Source organism: Mytilus californianus, unplaced genomic scaffold (genome assembly GCF_021869535.1).
Source record: "Mytilus californianus isolate M0D057914Y unplaced genomic scaffold, xbMytCali1.0.p SCAF_3, whole genome shotgun sequence".
In the NCBI taxonomy this organism is placed as follows: Eukaryota; Metazoa; Mollusca; class Bivalvia; order Mytilida; family Mytilidae; genus Mytilus; species Mytilus californianus.
The window spans coordinates 91,923,099-91,936,991 of record NW_026262679.1 but is presented as its reverse complement, the minus strand read 5'-3'; the positions used below and the strand labels follow the sequence as shown (position 1 = coordinate 91,936,991).

Here is a 13,893-nt window from a genome sequence, read left to right as displayed (position 1 = left end):
AAACAGGTACTGTAAATTCATAATTATTCGTTGGATACCAATTTTCGTGGGTTTCCTGGGAACAGGTGAACCACGAATTTAAATGTTCAATGAATTACAAATATTCTACAGCTTACAGTATGTAGACATTGGCAAAACCACGAAATCAAATATCAACGAAAATACAAGTTTTCCTCAATCCACAAAAATTGGTACCCACGAAAATAAATGAATCCACAGCATTAACTTTAACATTTGACGAACATTATTTTTTATCCCCTATCATCTTGTTTTTTCCCCCTACAATACGACCCCTTTACTTCCAAGAATGTTAATTAGTGACAGGAAGAACAATTTGACTGATAGATCAGCCTTTGCATAATCCAGGTAAATTGCAAACCATTTCTCCAAACTCAGTACTACAAAAATTAGTCCAGTTAACTATGCACCCGCCAGATTGCAGACATTCAGAAGATTCACAATGGACTTAATAAGCACATACAGACAATAGTATAACATAATATGAACTTCATTAATAAGTCCATAATCAAAGCTAAGGAAGCTACCATTTGATTTTTAGGGGGGGGGGGCTAGGATGAAATTTGAAAAAAAAGGCAGGACAGGAGTTTTGAGTAAAAAAAAAGGCAGGGCAAGCAATTTTGCAAAAAAAAAAAGGCAGGATGACAATTTATGTAAAAAAAGTCAGGATAAACTAATAAAAAAAAATGCAGGACCGAATAGAGTGAAAAATTAAAAGGCAGGACAGAGATTACAACTAAATAAAAATGCAGGACAAAATTTTTCATCCTAGCCCCCCCCCCCCCCCCCCCCCCCCCCCCCCCCCCCCCCCCCCCCATAAAAATCAAATGGTAGCTCCCTAAACAAAACTGACAAACTTGTCAAGTGTTAAATTTACATCAGTACAACCTGCAACCATGCAGTTATAGTGGTCTCCGGTACAATACAAAAGCTCAAGAACTATATTTTACCAATTATTGGTGTCTTTCATACGAATTGCTGAGAAACATTACCAAAGTCACCAAAGTTATGTTGCCAAAACCTAAAAGCTTGTGAAATAAATCTGTTTAAAAAATTGTAGCAGTTTTTCAACTATGTGTATCTGGGATATCCATCTATTTTTTGTGTTTATTTGTTTGTAGGTGATAAATGTCACCTTCAGCTACCTTGGCAATATCATGGCGGCCAATTTTTATCAATGGAGGAAGCTGAAGATCCTGGAGAGAACCACAGACCTTTGGCAGGAAACTGGCAATCAAGATCAGTGTCCAACACACCACAGGGTTCCAAGTCATGACCTCAAGAGTTGACAAGCTAGTGATCATAAAAGATGCACTACTTAGACCACTAGCCCACTAGAGATATAGATTGAAATTTAAACCATAACTAAAATAATGAAACATAAAAAAGTTATTACAGCCCTAAGCTGCTGCACTGTGTTGTAATGTGTTAGCAGATTGCAATTGTTAAATATAATTTATAAGTGTATATTTAAGTAGGACACCTCAAATCTGGATAGATGTACAAAATGTTAGGCATATGGATGGATAAACAGTTGTGGATTTTCCTTACACTCTCATACTTCATTTAATAGGAGTGAACTTTGTAAAGAACCTTTTTGAAGGCTGAAAAAAGATCAAGATTATAGGTAGGAGATTTTTGGTAAAACTTGTAGTTTTGTTAATATATCAAAAATTGTTGAGAACATATATTTTTGTGCTAGGATTGCAAGGAAGATTGGTTTAAGACCTGTATAATATGCAATTCTAAATTACTTTTGTGAAACAAATTTTGGAGAATGGAATTTGTGAATACAAATTCTCAACTAGAGGCCCTAAAGAACATGTCACTCACCTAGGTCAATTTGCATCTCATCAATGGACACTCTCCAACATTGTAGACTAGAATATCATTCATGACTAAAATCTCTTTTTTCTTAACTTGTATTGCTGATTATTTTTAGTTTCTGTCTATCTTCTATAGTTTTTACCCAAAACACAAAAAAAGGTAAAAAAAGATTGTCATTTAAAGACTACCTACAAAATTCATCTACATGTATGCTGACCTATTAACAGTTCTTGTTTTGCTGATCATTTTTGAAATTTTTATATAAAGTTTATGTAAATCTATTATAATTTTCAAGATGGTAGGCAAAGATAAAAATTTGTATTTAAGGGCAATAACTCCTACAAGATGTCGTCTGACAGTTTTTTATGTAATAGACAAAAGGTAGATCTCATCATTCTGAACATTTTTGACCTGTCAGATGTTCTCTATCCTAATGATTTTAAGATAATAGACATAGCTTGCATTTTACCCCATGTTCCATTCTTAGTAATGGTGGCCATGTTGGTTGGCAAGGCGGGGTCATCAGAAACATTTTTGAAACTAGATATCCCAATGATGATTGTCACAAGTTTTGTTAAATTTAACCCAGTTGTTACAGAGATGATCCTTGTAAAAGTTAACACAACAACAAATGACGACATATGCCAAGTGAGGGCAAAAGCTCACACTGGCCATGTGGACAGTGTCAGCTAAAAAAAGGAGTAGAACTGGAACACAATTTTGCATTGTTGTGCCTCATTATGTAGATATGCATATAACTATTTGGTGAAAATTGAAAAAAAAATTATGAATTCACAAATTTTGAGATCATCTTTTTGTGCTAAGATTTCAACTATACATGATATAAGTGTAATATGCTACATGTATTGATTATCAATGTTTAAAATGATCAACCTCCATTTTCTAAATGGCCACAAAAAAACATTAAAAAATTCATATGGCTAGGATTTTAACATAACTTGATATCTACGTACGTGAAGAACGTGATATCCTGAATTATTCCTGTTGTTAAACTTTCTTTTGCCTGCTCTCATTTCCTAAATATCCATTGGCCTCCATTTTCAAAATTAATTGCTACTTGGTAATATCTATTATCTTACCAGTAGCAATACAATTTTTAATCAATTTACATTGCTGATACCTGAGCTCTATTTTTCAAACAAAATAACAAGACAAATTTTAAATATGAAGGAGAAAGAAATAATTGAAATTACATGTATGTTATTTCTCACATTTTATTGATGATTTAACATTGACTTGCACTGACTTTTACTAAAGCATGTGTTTGCATTTGATAGTATAGAGTAATCACCAATGCACAATAAATAATTTTGACAATACTATATTTGATTTAAAGAAAAGCAACTGACATTTTTAAATTTCTTATCAAAGTGGCAAGACTTTAGGAAAATAATCTTATTTTCATTCATTTCACAAAATAATGATTAAAGTCCACTTGATGACTCAGAAAACAGATGAAATAATTATATAGATGAAGTGTATATCATACTGTTTATCTAAATGTTTTTAAAATTCTTAAAGCATAATATATATATAAGAACACAATTTGTTATTATAATTTTAAATGTTAAATATGGTCATAAAAAAATGCACTTGTGTTCTTTGCCTTCTATAAGGTAATTGTGCATTACTTTCCTTAATGTACCATTTTTTTTATATCATGAAGGTGGTAATTCCATTCTGATACTTATAAATGACAAATAAATTTTGTGAATATTTGAAAATAAAATAAAACTTACTTCTATAAATAAATTCACCCATTTCTAGAAATATTAAATGGACTAAACCTTAAGCTGAAATCTGAAATTTCATTAAATGCTTACCATATTGCAAAATAAAAAATTTGAAAAACATTATTCTATAAAAGCATCAAAGCTGACAGATGAAAATTTGGATGTCTTCAAATCTCTCAAAAAAGTTCCCATATGTGTTGATTCTTATACTGATACTTGTTTGTCTTGTAAAATAGATACAGTCTAGATTAATTTTATTTTCAAATTAACTTGAAAACTTACCACAAAAGGATATCTAATGGACTTTGTTTTTCTGGTTTATTACAAAAAACATTTTTTGTGGAATTTACTTAAATTTCACATAATTCACAATCCATTATATCTATTGGGCTTTCCTTAAAAAATGTAGTTGGTCAAACACATGATTGTATATTATTTTGGGGGTAAATATTAATGATTGCACAAAAGGTGTATATCATTTTCCAATTTTTACTTGAATCTTCATAAGCAGTAAAGCATATCTTGGATGTGTAAAAAACAAAAGTTTTATGTTAAATAATGTTTCCAGATATGAAAACAAAAGTAAATCTAGGATATGGTGTGACTTAAGTATAATAATATCCCTACATATACCAAAACCAAACAAGAAGATTTTATTTCTACATCTCCCTAACCAATCTAGAAGATTTTATCTATTTAGCAGATGTATAATGTTTATTGCACTATTAATTCAAGCATATTTTCTTAATATTGTTATAAATGTCAATGAATTTAACCACATAATTGTAATAATAAATAAACAAATATAAATATAAAAAACACTAATTTTCATTCATTTCATAGTTACTTTAAACATGAGCACAATAACTCAATAACATAATTCACTCATATTTAATCATACATTAGTCTTAATCAGTTCTGGAATTAAAAAAAACCAGGTATTATTAAACTAAATCAACAATTTATAATGAATTTTCATTTTATATCCCCCAAAATGTAGCAGAATTTTCATTACCATAGACATTTCAATACTAAAACAGATTTTTGTTAGTCTATATCTCAAGTATTGCGAAATAATGAAACTATTGAGACATTCTGTGTTCATGAGCAATTCACAGTTTCAGAATCAAAAGGACTATGTGTAATTTTATTTTTTCCACAACAAAGGTAAAATAATATTATGCCATTGGTTGAAATTGGATTGATAAGGTCATTTGACCAATCAAAATGCTTTGCTTACATTATTTTTTTCCAAACTTTATTGATGATGAAAATTAGTGTTTCACAAATCATTAAACAAATGTATTACAAAGCACTAATCATGTAAACAATAAATGTATTTTCTGTAATTGATCTGATGTCACATGTATGGGTACACGTTCTCCATGGCAACCTTTCACAGGTATACATATTTTTGCTACTAACATGCTATCACCACTCTTTTCATGCAGCATCTGTAAAAATAATAATAATTTGTTAATATATTCTGAAAATTTTAACTATATCACTGGGACGGAAGTATTTATATTACAGAGATTTTGAGTTTATTCTGTATTCAGTTTAGTCAAGTTTCATGGTATTGACTGTCTTGAATGAAGATATGTTACAATTGACATAAAACTCATACCATATTACCGATTATCTGTACTGCAGATACAACATGTAACACAGATTTAAGTCTGCTTTTCAATATTGGAAAATCCATTGTTTTGCAATGGCATTCAGAACGGCAGATGAAAATTGGCTGTATCCGATAGCAAAAAACAAGTGTTTTGAATGACTGTTCCTATTGTAGTTCAGGTTTTTATAACTGATCTACTTAGTGGCCGTGACATAATTGATCCTGTACTTCCAACTTTCTGTCATTCTGAATTTCAATAGTCTTTCTGATATATTTTTTATGCCCAGAGATATTGAGTTGCATTTTGGTTGGTGTAATGAAGAATAGAAAACTAGAGACTCTGGCGCTCACCTAGGTCTATGTGCATCTTCAACAATGGATACTCTCTATCTCTTTGGACTAGAATAGAATTCATGACAAAAATCTCTCCTTTGTTGATCTAGTCTTGCTGATCATTTTTGCTTATTTAAGTTTCTATCTATTTAATACAGTTTTTCAGATAGTAGGCAAGAATGCAAAAAAAATGATAAAAATCGTTATTAAAGAGAACAACTCCAATAAGGGGTCATCAGACGATTAAAACCATGTTGACTTATTTGTAGATCTTGTCTTGCTGATCATTTTTGCCTATTTAAGTTTCTATCTATCTAATATAGTTTTTCAGATATATACATGTAGGCAAAAACACAAAAAATTGGTCAGATGGGCAATAACTCAAATAAGGGGCCTTCAGACGATTTTAACTATTCAACTTAGATGTTGATCTTGTCTTGCTGATCATTTTTGCCTACTTAAATTTCTATCTATCTATTAAACTTTTTCAGATATAAGGCAAAACGCAAAAAATTAGTAAAAATCGTCATTAAAGGGCAATAACTCTAATAAGGGGTTATCAGACGATTTCAACCACACTGACTTATTTGTAGCACTTATCTTGCTGATCATTTTTGCTAAATAAAGTTTCTCTCTATCTATTATAATTTTCAAGACAATAGGCAAAATTTTAAATAGTTGGGAAAAATGTCTTTTAAGGGCAATTAAGAATTCATGGGGGCTTGAATTTATACTGATTTTACCAAGGGTTGGCCCTTTATGCTAGGGGTAAAATATCGGCATAAAGGGCAAACCCGTGGTAAAATCAGTATAAATTCAAGCCCCCATGAATTATTTCTATTCTAATAGGACAAAAACGGCAATTCTTTTGGATCAAAGCGCTCTAGGTGAAGGCAAATATTTGCTGTTACCATAAATAAACACACTAATATATTGATGTAAAAGAACGGAGCAAACTGAACTAGTGACATGCTTAAACTATTTACAATAACGTATTTAGATAGGTTTAGATTTAAATGATAATCTTACTTATATGTAAAAATGATTGGCTTATAACACATTTTATCATCGTTTGTTTATGTTTCCTTGTTTTGATGACTTTCAGTTTCACAATAGTGTGCATTTTCCTGTAAAATGCTTATATTCTTACGTCATCGTTCAATGACTTCGAGTAGCTCATTCATAAAAAAGCATACGACGTGGGAGTATGATCAGAACAGCCCAAACAATATATTCATATTTTACCACGGGTGTGTACTCAAAGTGTTTGAAGAACGTCATATTAGAATAACTCCTATAAAAAGTCATCTTGACAGTTTCGAAATAAATGGACAAAAGGCAGATCTCATCATTCCAAACATTTTTGCCCTATCAGATTTTCTCTACTTATAGTGGTTTTCAAGATAATAGACAAACTTGCATTTTACCTCTATGTTCTATGTTTAGCCATGATGGCCAATTTGGTTGGCTGGCTGGATCATCGGACAAATTTTTTAAAATAGATACCCTAATGATGATTGTGGCCAAGTTTGGTTACATTTGGATCAGTAGTTTCAAAGAAGAAGATTTTTGTACAATTTAATGAGAAAAGATCACTGGCACCTTCGGGCCAGGTGAGCTAAAAAAGAAATATAAAGAAAATCTAGATTTCACATGGTTTTCCAAAGTATTACCTCAATGGGAGAATTCAAAAGAAAAATTAGATCACTGATTCAACATGATGGCAAAAAATTAACAGGATCAGCAGAATAAACTCTCCACAATATTCATCTCATAATTATCATTTTATTCACTGCTTTAATAAATGTATTTTTCTTATATAAAACTATATTGAAATTAATATGCTTTATATTGTAGTGTTGTCAATAAAGCGATATTTTTTAACATTGCCATATAAGCGGGAGGTTTGGCTAGCCATAAAACCAAGTTCAACCCACCATTTTTTCTTAAAATGTCCTGTACCAAGTCAGGAATATGGCAGTTGTTGTCAAATAGTCTGTTTCTATGTATGTTGGCGTTTGTTTTTATTGCAGTTCAGTGTTTCTGTTGTTCCGTTGTTTTCCTCTTAAAGTTGATGTGTTTCCCTCTGTTTTAGTTTGTAAACCGAATTTGTTTTCTCTTAATCGATTTATGACTTTTGAACAGAGGTATACTACTGTTGCCTTTATATATTCAAGGACTATCAAGTGAATTTAAAATAATTGGGGAATGTGTCAATGGGACACAGATGATGCCCCTGTTTGCATATCATATAAAGTTATAAAGGGACATAACTGAATAACGGTAAAAGTGACGCTACCCAAATTTGTACTTGATCTGAGTTTTGTGGTAATAAGTATTGTGTATAATTTCATAACATTTGGTTGAGGCAAACTTAAGTTAGAGAATGGAAATGAAAAATTCAGCAATTTTTCCATTTGTAAAGGGGCATAACTCTAGAACAGTATAAGTTACACCACCAAAATTCAAACTTGATCTGTATTTTGTGGTAATAAGTATTGTGTATAAGTTTCATATCATTTGGTTGAGACGTACTTAAGTTAGAGAACGGAAACGAAAATATTCAGCAATTTTTCCTTTGTAAAGGGCATAACTCTAGAACGGTTAAAGTGACTCCACCAAAATTCAAACTTGATCTGTGTTTTGTGGTAATAAGCATTGTTTATAAGTTTCATAACATTTGGTTGAGGCAAACTAAAGATAGAGAACGGAAACGAAAAATTCAGCAATTTTTCCATTTGTAAAGGGGCATAACTCTAGAACGGTTAAAGTGACGCCACCAAAATTCAAACTTGATCTGTGTTTTGTGGTAATAAGCATTTTGTATAAGTTTCATAACATTTGGTTGAGGCAAACTAAAGTTAGAGAACTGAAACCAACTTTGGGACATATGGACGGACAAGGGTAAAACTTAATGCCCCCTCCCCTACAGTGGGGCATAAAAAAATCATTAAAAATTGTCACCTTAGCAAACTGTGGAGTAGGAAATGTAGAGAAATCTGCTCTGACTTGTCCTCCTGGTCTGTTAGCAGCTTGTACTGTTGTTATATTGGCTTGTAACTGTAAATAAATAACATTGTAAAATAGCATGTGAAACAGCTTGCTTCAGGTGACTTTATCTGAACTCAACAGGGACAACTTTGGTTTCAACATATTACATGTATATTGTAACCAAACTTATAGTCACAGAATTTTTATTGCATTTAGCCTCTTCAAGTCTACCTTACAGCATTTTATTTTTTTGCTATTTTCTAACATTGATAATGCTTTTTTTTGTATAAAGAAGATCCATTTTTTGAAATATTTGCAAAGATTTGTTCTTTGGTTTTATTTTTCTACTTGCATATATTAGATTTATCACAGTAATAGTTGTTTTCAGAATATTTTAAAACAGCTGTTAAAAAAGTATAACAGAAATTCCCACTTGTAAATATGTTAGCTTAAAACTATAAATGATTTTAACTGCAAAAATTAACTCTTTTTTTCCCTCTCCAATGATTTCAAAAGATTATAGTTCTGCCTAAATGTTTTCTTTTTCAGTATGCTATGATACTACCTCTTGCATCTTTTTCTCCAGTAATGTCAGTAATGTTGTTCTTGCTATCAATTCTTTAACAGGATCTACACTCTGTGAGGCTGGTTCTAAACCTACAACAAAGTAACCAGTGATATCAAAATAATTTCAAAACCATGATATTTATGGAAGTTTTCGGTCATATATTTTTGCAGATAGACTTAGTGATTTTTAAAAAGTTTTTCATCCATAATTGCAAAAAGGTGTTTAAGGGTGTCAACTTGAGCTTGAATAGCATGTAAAACAATTTAAATACAATTTATCATGATTTATATTCAAAGGAAATTAGAAGACAGTTTCTGATGTTTAAATTGGATTAAAAATGTGCGCACGGTCAAAGCTTTTACAACCCTATAAAATTACTAAAAGAAGCATTCAATACTTATAATTAAGTTTTTTTTGCTAGGATTTCTATCAAGTTCTTCTTTTATTTACCTGTGCACTTTATTGTGGAAGCTCTTGTCATCATGAACATAACATTTCATAATTGAAATGAAAGTTAATTTCAGAATGACGCGAGATTGCTGCTAGCCAATCAAAATAACGTATTATAATGAAACATACATGTAATGTAATTATATGACAATGAACATGTGTCTTTAAATTGCATCTTATGTATTTTAAATGCAATATAATAATTTAAGATTTCACATAGAATAAAAAACATACCTGGTTTACGCTTTGTGATATCAACAACTCTTGGATGAGAACACAAATTATTTACTTCCTGTAAAAGGAAATAAAGAACAATAATATTAAAATATACATTTCGTGCTTAAAAGTAAAAATAAATATATTTTTCTCAAAAATCTGTTATAATGAGTGGCTCCATGTATACTGTAAATGTAGAAATTATTGCAAGTTTTTTTTTATTAATGTCAATAATGCGAGTGGGTGAGTATAGCAATATTAAGAAGTTGCAATTTGAATTTGTTACATACATCTGTTTGTAGATTTTCCTGAAATCGCAATAATAAATCTCACATTTTTGTCCATTCTTCAAAAATTGCAATAATAAATGCATGCAATAATTTCTGCATTTACAGTATAAAAATGTATGATATTTATAATGGAGGCAGTATAATTTTAAGATGATATAGACTATCCAACAACAATGTGTGCCAGTAAATAATCAGGCTATCTGGTCCATGTGTTGTTTCAGGGACAAAAATATCAATGCACTGGCAGCTATATTAAAAGTTGGACATGGTGATTGAAAGCACTTCAACCATACTTTGCTTTCCCTGAAGCATGCAATCTTATGCATTTTCTCTTTTAAAGTCAAATTTGCTAGTGCTCAAGATATATTTTTCATAGGTTTAATCAAACAATAGAAAGATATAACAAACATCTCAACAGAATACATTATAACACATGAACATTATGTAGAGAATTGATTTAGTTCAGAGTATAACTAAAAGACGTGAAATAACTCTATAGGTAAACTAATAACAAACTGATAATAGATATAATAAAAATACAGAGTTCCAATGTCCAGCGTGTTGCACATATTTTATCTATCCAAGGGCAATAACTAAAAAAAGTACTTTTTTTTGGTTCTTTAAAACAATTTAAAAATATCTTAGAGAAATGAAGGCTTAAGAGCAAATGCAATGCCATTTCCATTATAATCAACTTTTCCAAGGGCATAACTCATTAAAAATATTTGAGCAGCACTTATTTAAGAGAGTGTCAAAAGCATTGCTGATATAAACCTATGATATAAGTTTCATAAAATTTTGGCAAGAATTGAACACATGAGAGAGCTAACAATGCAATTTCCATATAATCAATATTTCCAAGGGACATAACTCTTTTAAAAATAATTGATCAGCACCAATTTTCAAATTTGTCTGAGAAATTGATGATATAAACCTATAATATAAATTTCATAAAAATCTGGCAAGAATTGTACACATGAGAGTGCTAACAACGCAATTTTCAATATAATCAATATTTCCAAGGGCATAACTCTTTGAAAAATAATTGATCAGCACTGATTTTCAATCTCATCAAAAACATTGATGATATAAACTTATAATATAAATTTCATAAAAATCTGGCAAGAATTGTACACATAAGAGCGCTCATAAGGCAATTTTCCATAAAATAAATATTTCCAGGGGGCATAACTCTTTTAAAAATAATTGATTGGCAATGATTTTCGAACTCGTCCAAGACCTTGCTGATATAAACCTATGATATAAGTTACATAAAATTACACATGAGAGCGCTAACGATGCAATTTTCCAAATAATCAAAATTTCCAAGGAGCATAACTCTTTTAAAAATAATTGTTGGCACTGTTTTTCGAACTCGTCCAAGACATTGCTGATATAAACCTACGATATAAGTTTCATAAAAATCTGGCAAGAATTGTACACCTGAGAGCACTAACAAGACCAGCAGACGGACGCCCGATATTTCCATGTCCCCGCAAAGCATTTTGTGGGGGACAAATATCCAGATAATATCAGAAAAACATATGCAACATATTTACGTTTTGTAACTCTACTGTTTGTTTTACAAGGTTTTTTAAGTCAGCAGCACCAGGGAAGCCATCTGGAATCTCTCTAGGTTTATCTGGTTCTTTATGTCTATTCATCCATGGAGCTCGCTTTGGTACTCTCAAGGGAGGTAATTTGGCCATTTTCTCCTGTTGAAAAAAAAAAATATATTGTAAATTATTAAGCCAATTATTGATTGACTGTTTGTTTTTTATGCCCCAGCAGCACAAAAAAGCCATATTGAGGCAATGAACATGAATGTAAAGCTGACAAACTCGGTATGCCATAGGAAATAGATTGAAAGTTCTGCAAGTGCAGAAAATTTAGCTTCAGCTTAATTTTCAATGCTGAAACAATCCAATATCATTTCACAATTATCATCATTTTGTGTACTCCTATAACCTAAGAATCTTTACATAATTCTATTAACCAGATAAATATGAATTAAAAGAGATAAGGAGTACATGTCAATGAGATATTAAAGACATTAAAAAAAGACACCAAGAGGTCATCATACATGTCAACAACAGACAAGCTTCTATAACAATACGTAAAGCTTTAAACCTAAGTCTAGACATGTTCAGAGTAAATTCTAACAGAAAAATCTGCTATCAAAACAAAATTCTTTTAGGAACAAGAAACATTAAGATGTATCATTAAACTGTTTTTTGATTATATAAAAAAATAAAGTCATCCCCATCCCAAATGAATTGACAACTGAAAACAAAATTTAGGTGTAATTCTAACAAATTTCATGTATAATTGTTAGTTTTTTCATTCAATTTAAATAAAATCTCAATATTGCTGATACTTTATATTTAAAAAATTTGACAAATATATCTCCGAGTCGACAGGGAAGAGTAGTAAAATCTTTGTTTAAAGTACCTTCATTTGATCAGCTTGCAATCGTATATTCTCATTCTTTGTAAACTTCAATGCTTCTTTCAAAGTGACAATCTGCAATGGGAAATTTGAAAACATCAATATAAATACCCTAAAAGAATATCCTTATCAATATTATGGAAAGTTTATAATCAAACCTGTTTTTTTTACAAATGATCATTAATATCTGCAGTGAGACTTTAATATTATTTTTTTCCAATATATGTTTTGACTTAATACCAGACCTTTATTAAATAAAAGCAAATTGTTGTTTTGAACAAAATGTCACCACAACACACATGGTTAACAACACTTAAATATGTTAACATAGTCAATTTTACTGATACCTAACCATTTGTTGTAACATTTAAATGTAATCAATGCATATGACCTGTTTAACATCAGTTTCAAATATAAGAGAAGCTTCCTTAGTGAATGCATGGCAAATGTGATAAGTTAAACGCTTTATATCACTAAAAACTAACAAAATAACAAAATAATATACTCTGTTGCATTAAAATTAACTAGTGAAACTAAAATCTGTATAAAATATTATGGGTAAAACAGAAATCTTAGCTATTTATAGCATCAGAAATTTTTCTTTTCCTTTCAGATCTGGTTACCTGTGATATTAGTTATGACATTAATTTACATATTCAAAACTACTACTTCATATTTGACCATGGAATGTAAATCTTACCTGTTGTTGAAGGACTGGTGATTCTTGCATTGATGTTGGCATGCCTCCCATTGGTGATAATGGACTAGTAGCTGAAAAAAGAAAACAAAGATGATGTGTTGTACTGATAAACCATCTAAATATACGCAAAATAAAACAACAAATTTCATATGTCTATATTTTACAACTCCCACTCTAAAGAAGCATGTAATTGTTAGTCAATAATAATATTCATCATAAATATTTATAAAGATTCTACCATATTAATCCATTCATAACAATTATTAATCCACTCAAGAACAGCAGTGAGCATGATGTTTCTTTGATTTTTGTTTGATTTATATTTTTGTGTGATTTTTTATATCTCATATAGTCTAAAACATCAAGTTATATATACAATACACGAATAATAAAGTGAAGGCATAAAATACCTGAAGCTTGTCTTGATATACCCTCCAGTAATGACTTTTTGGACAACACCTTCAATCTTTCTTTCAATTCATATTTCTCTTGTTCTAGGGCATCAATGTCAGCTTGTAATGAATCCAATGTCTCTTCATATTGTCTGCAAACATTAAAAAGTATGAGTATTTTCAACCTCCATGTTTTTCTTGAATTTTCATACTATTTCTAGGACAATTTTTTTAAGCAATGGCCATACATAGGAAAATTCTAGTACCAGCGACTTTTTTCACAAA

The 13,893-nt window shown here is 30.5% G+C and overlaps 1 protein-coding gene across 5 annotated transcripts in view; it reads right to left on the bottom strand.

Annotated features, from left to right (window-relative positions):
- Window positions 1-3,066: 3,066 nt before the first annotated feature.
- Window positions 3,067-13,893, bottom strand: part of LOC127735392 (dynactin subunit 1-like) — a 69,641-nt gene continuing 58,814 nt past the window's right edge. For all 5 annotated transcript variants that reach the window (XM_052245557.1, XM_052245556.1, XM_052245559.1 and 2 more), the window contains 8 exons: window positions 13,627-13,760; window positions 13,217-13,287; window positions 12,520-12,591; window positions 11,628-11,783; window positions 9,797-9,854; window positions 9,110-9,201; window positions 8,518-8,613; window positions 3,067-5,053 (listed from right to left, as the gene is read on the bottom strand). In XM_052245557.1, the coding sequence (XP_052101517.1) occupies window positions 4,919-5,053; window positions 8,518-8,613; window positions 9,110-9,201; window positions 9,797-9,854; window positions 11,628-11,783; window positions 12,520-12,591; window positions 13,217-13,287; window positions 13,627-13,760 (814 nt within the window). In that variant the 3' untranslated portion in view covers window positions 3,067-4,918. The remainder of the gene's footprint in view (window positions 5,054-8,517; window positions 8,614-9,109; window positions 9,202-9,796; window positions 9,855-11,627; window positions 11,784-12,519; window positions 12,592-13,216; window positions 13,288-13,626; window positions 13,761-13,893) is intronic.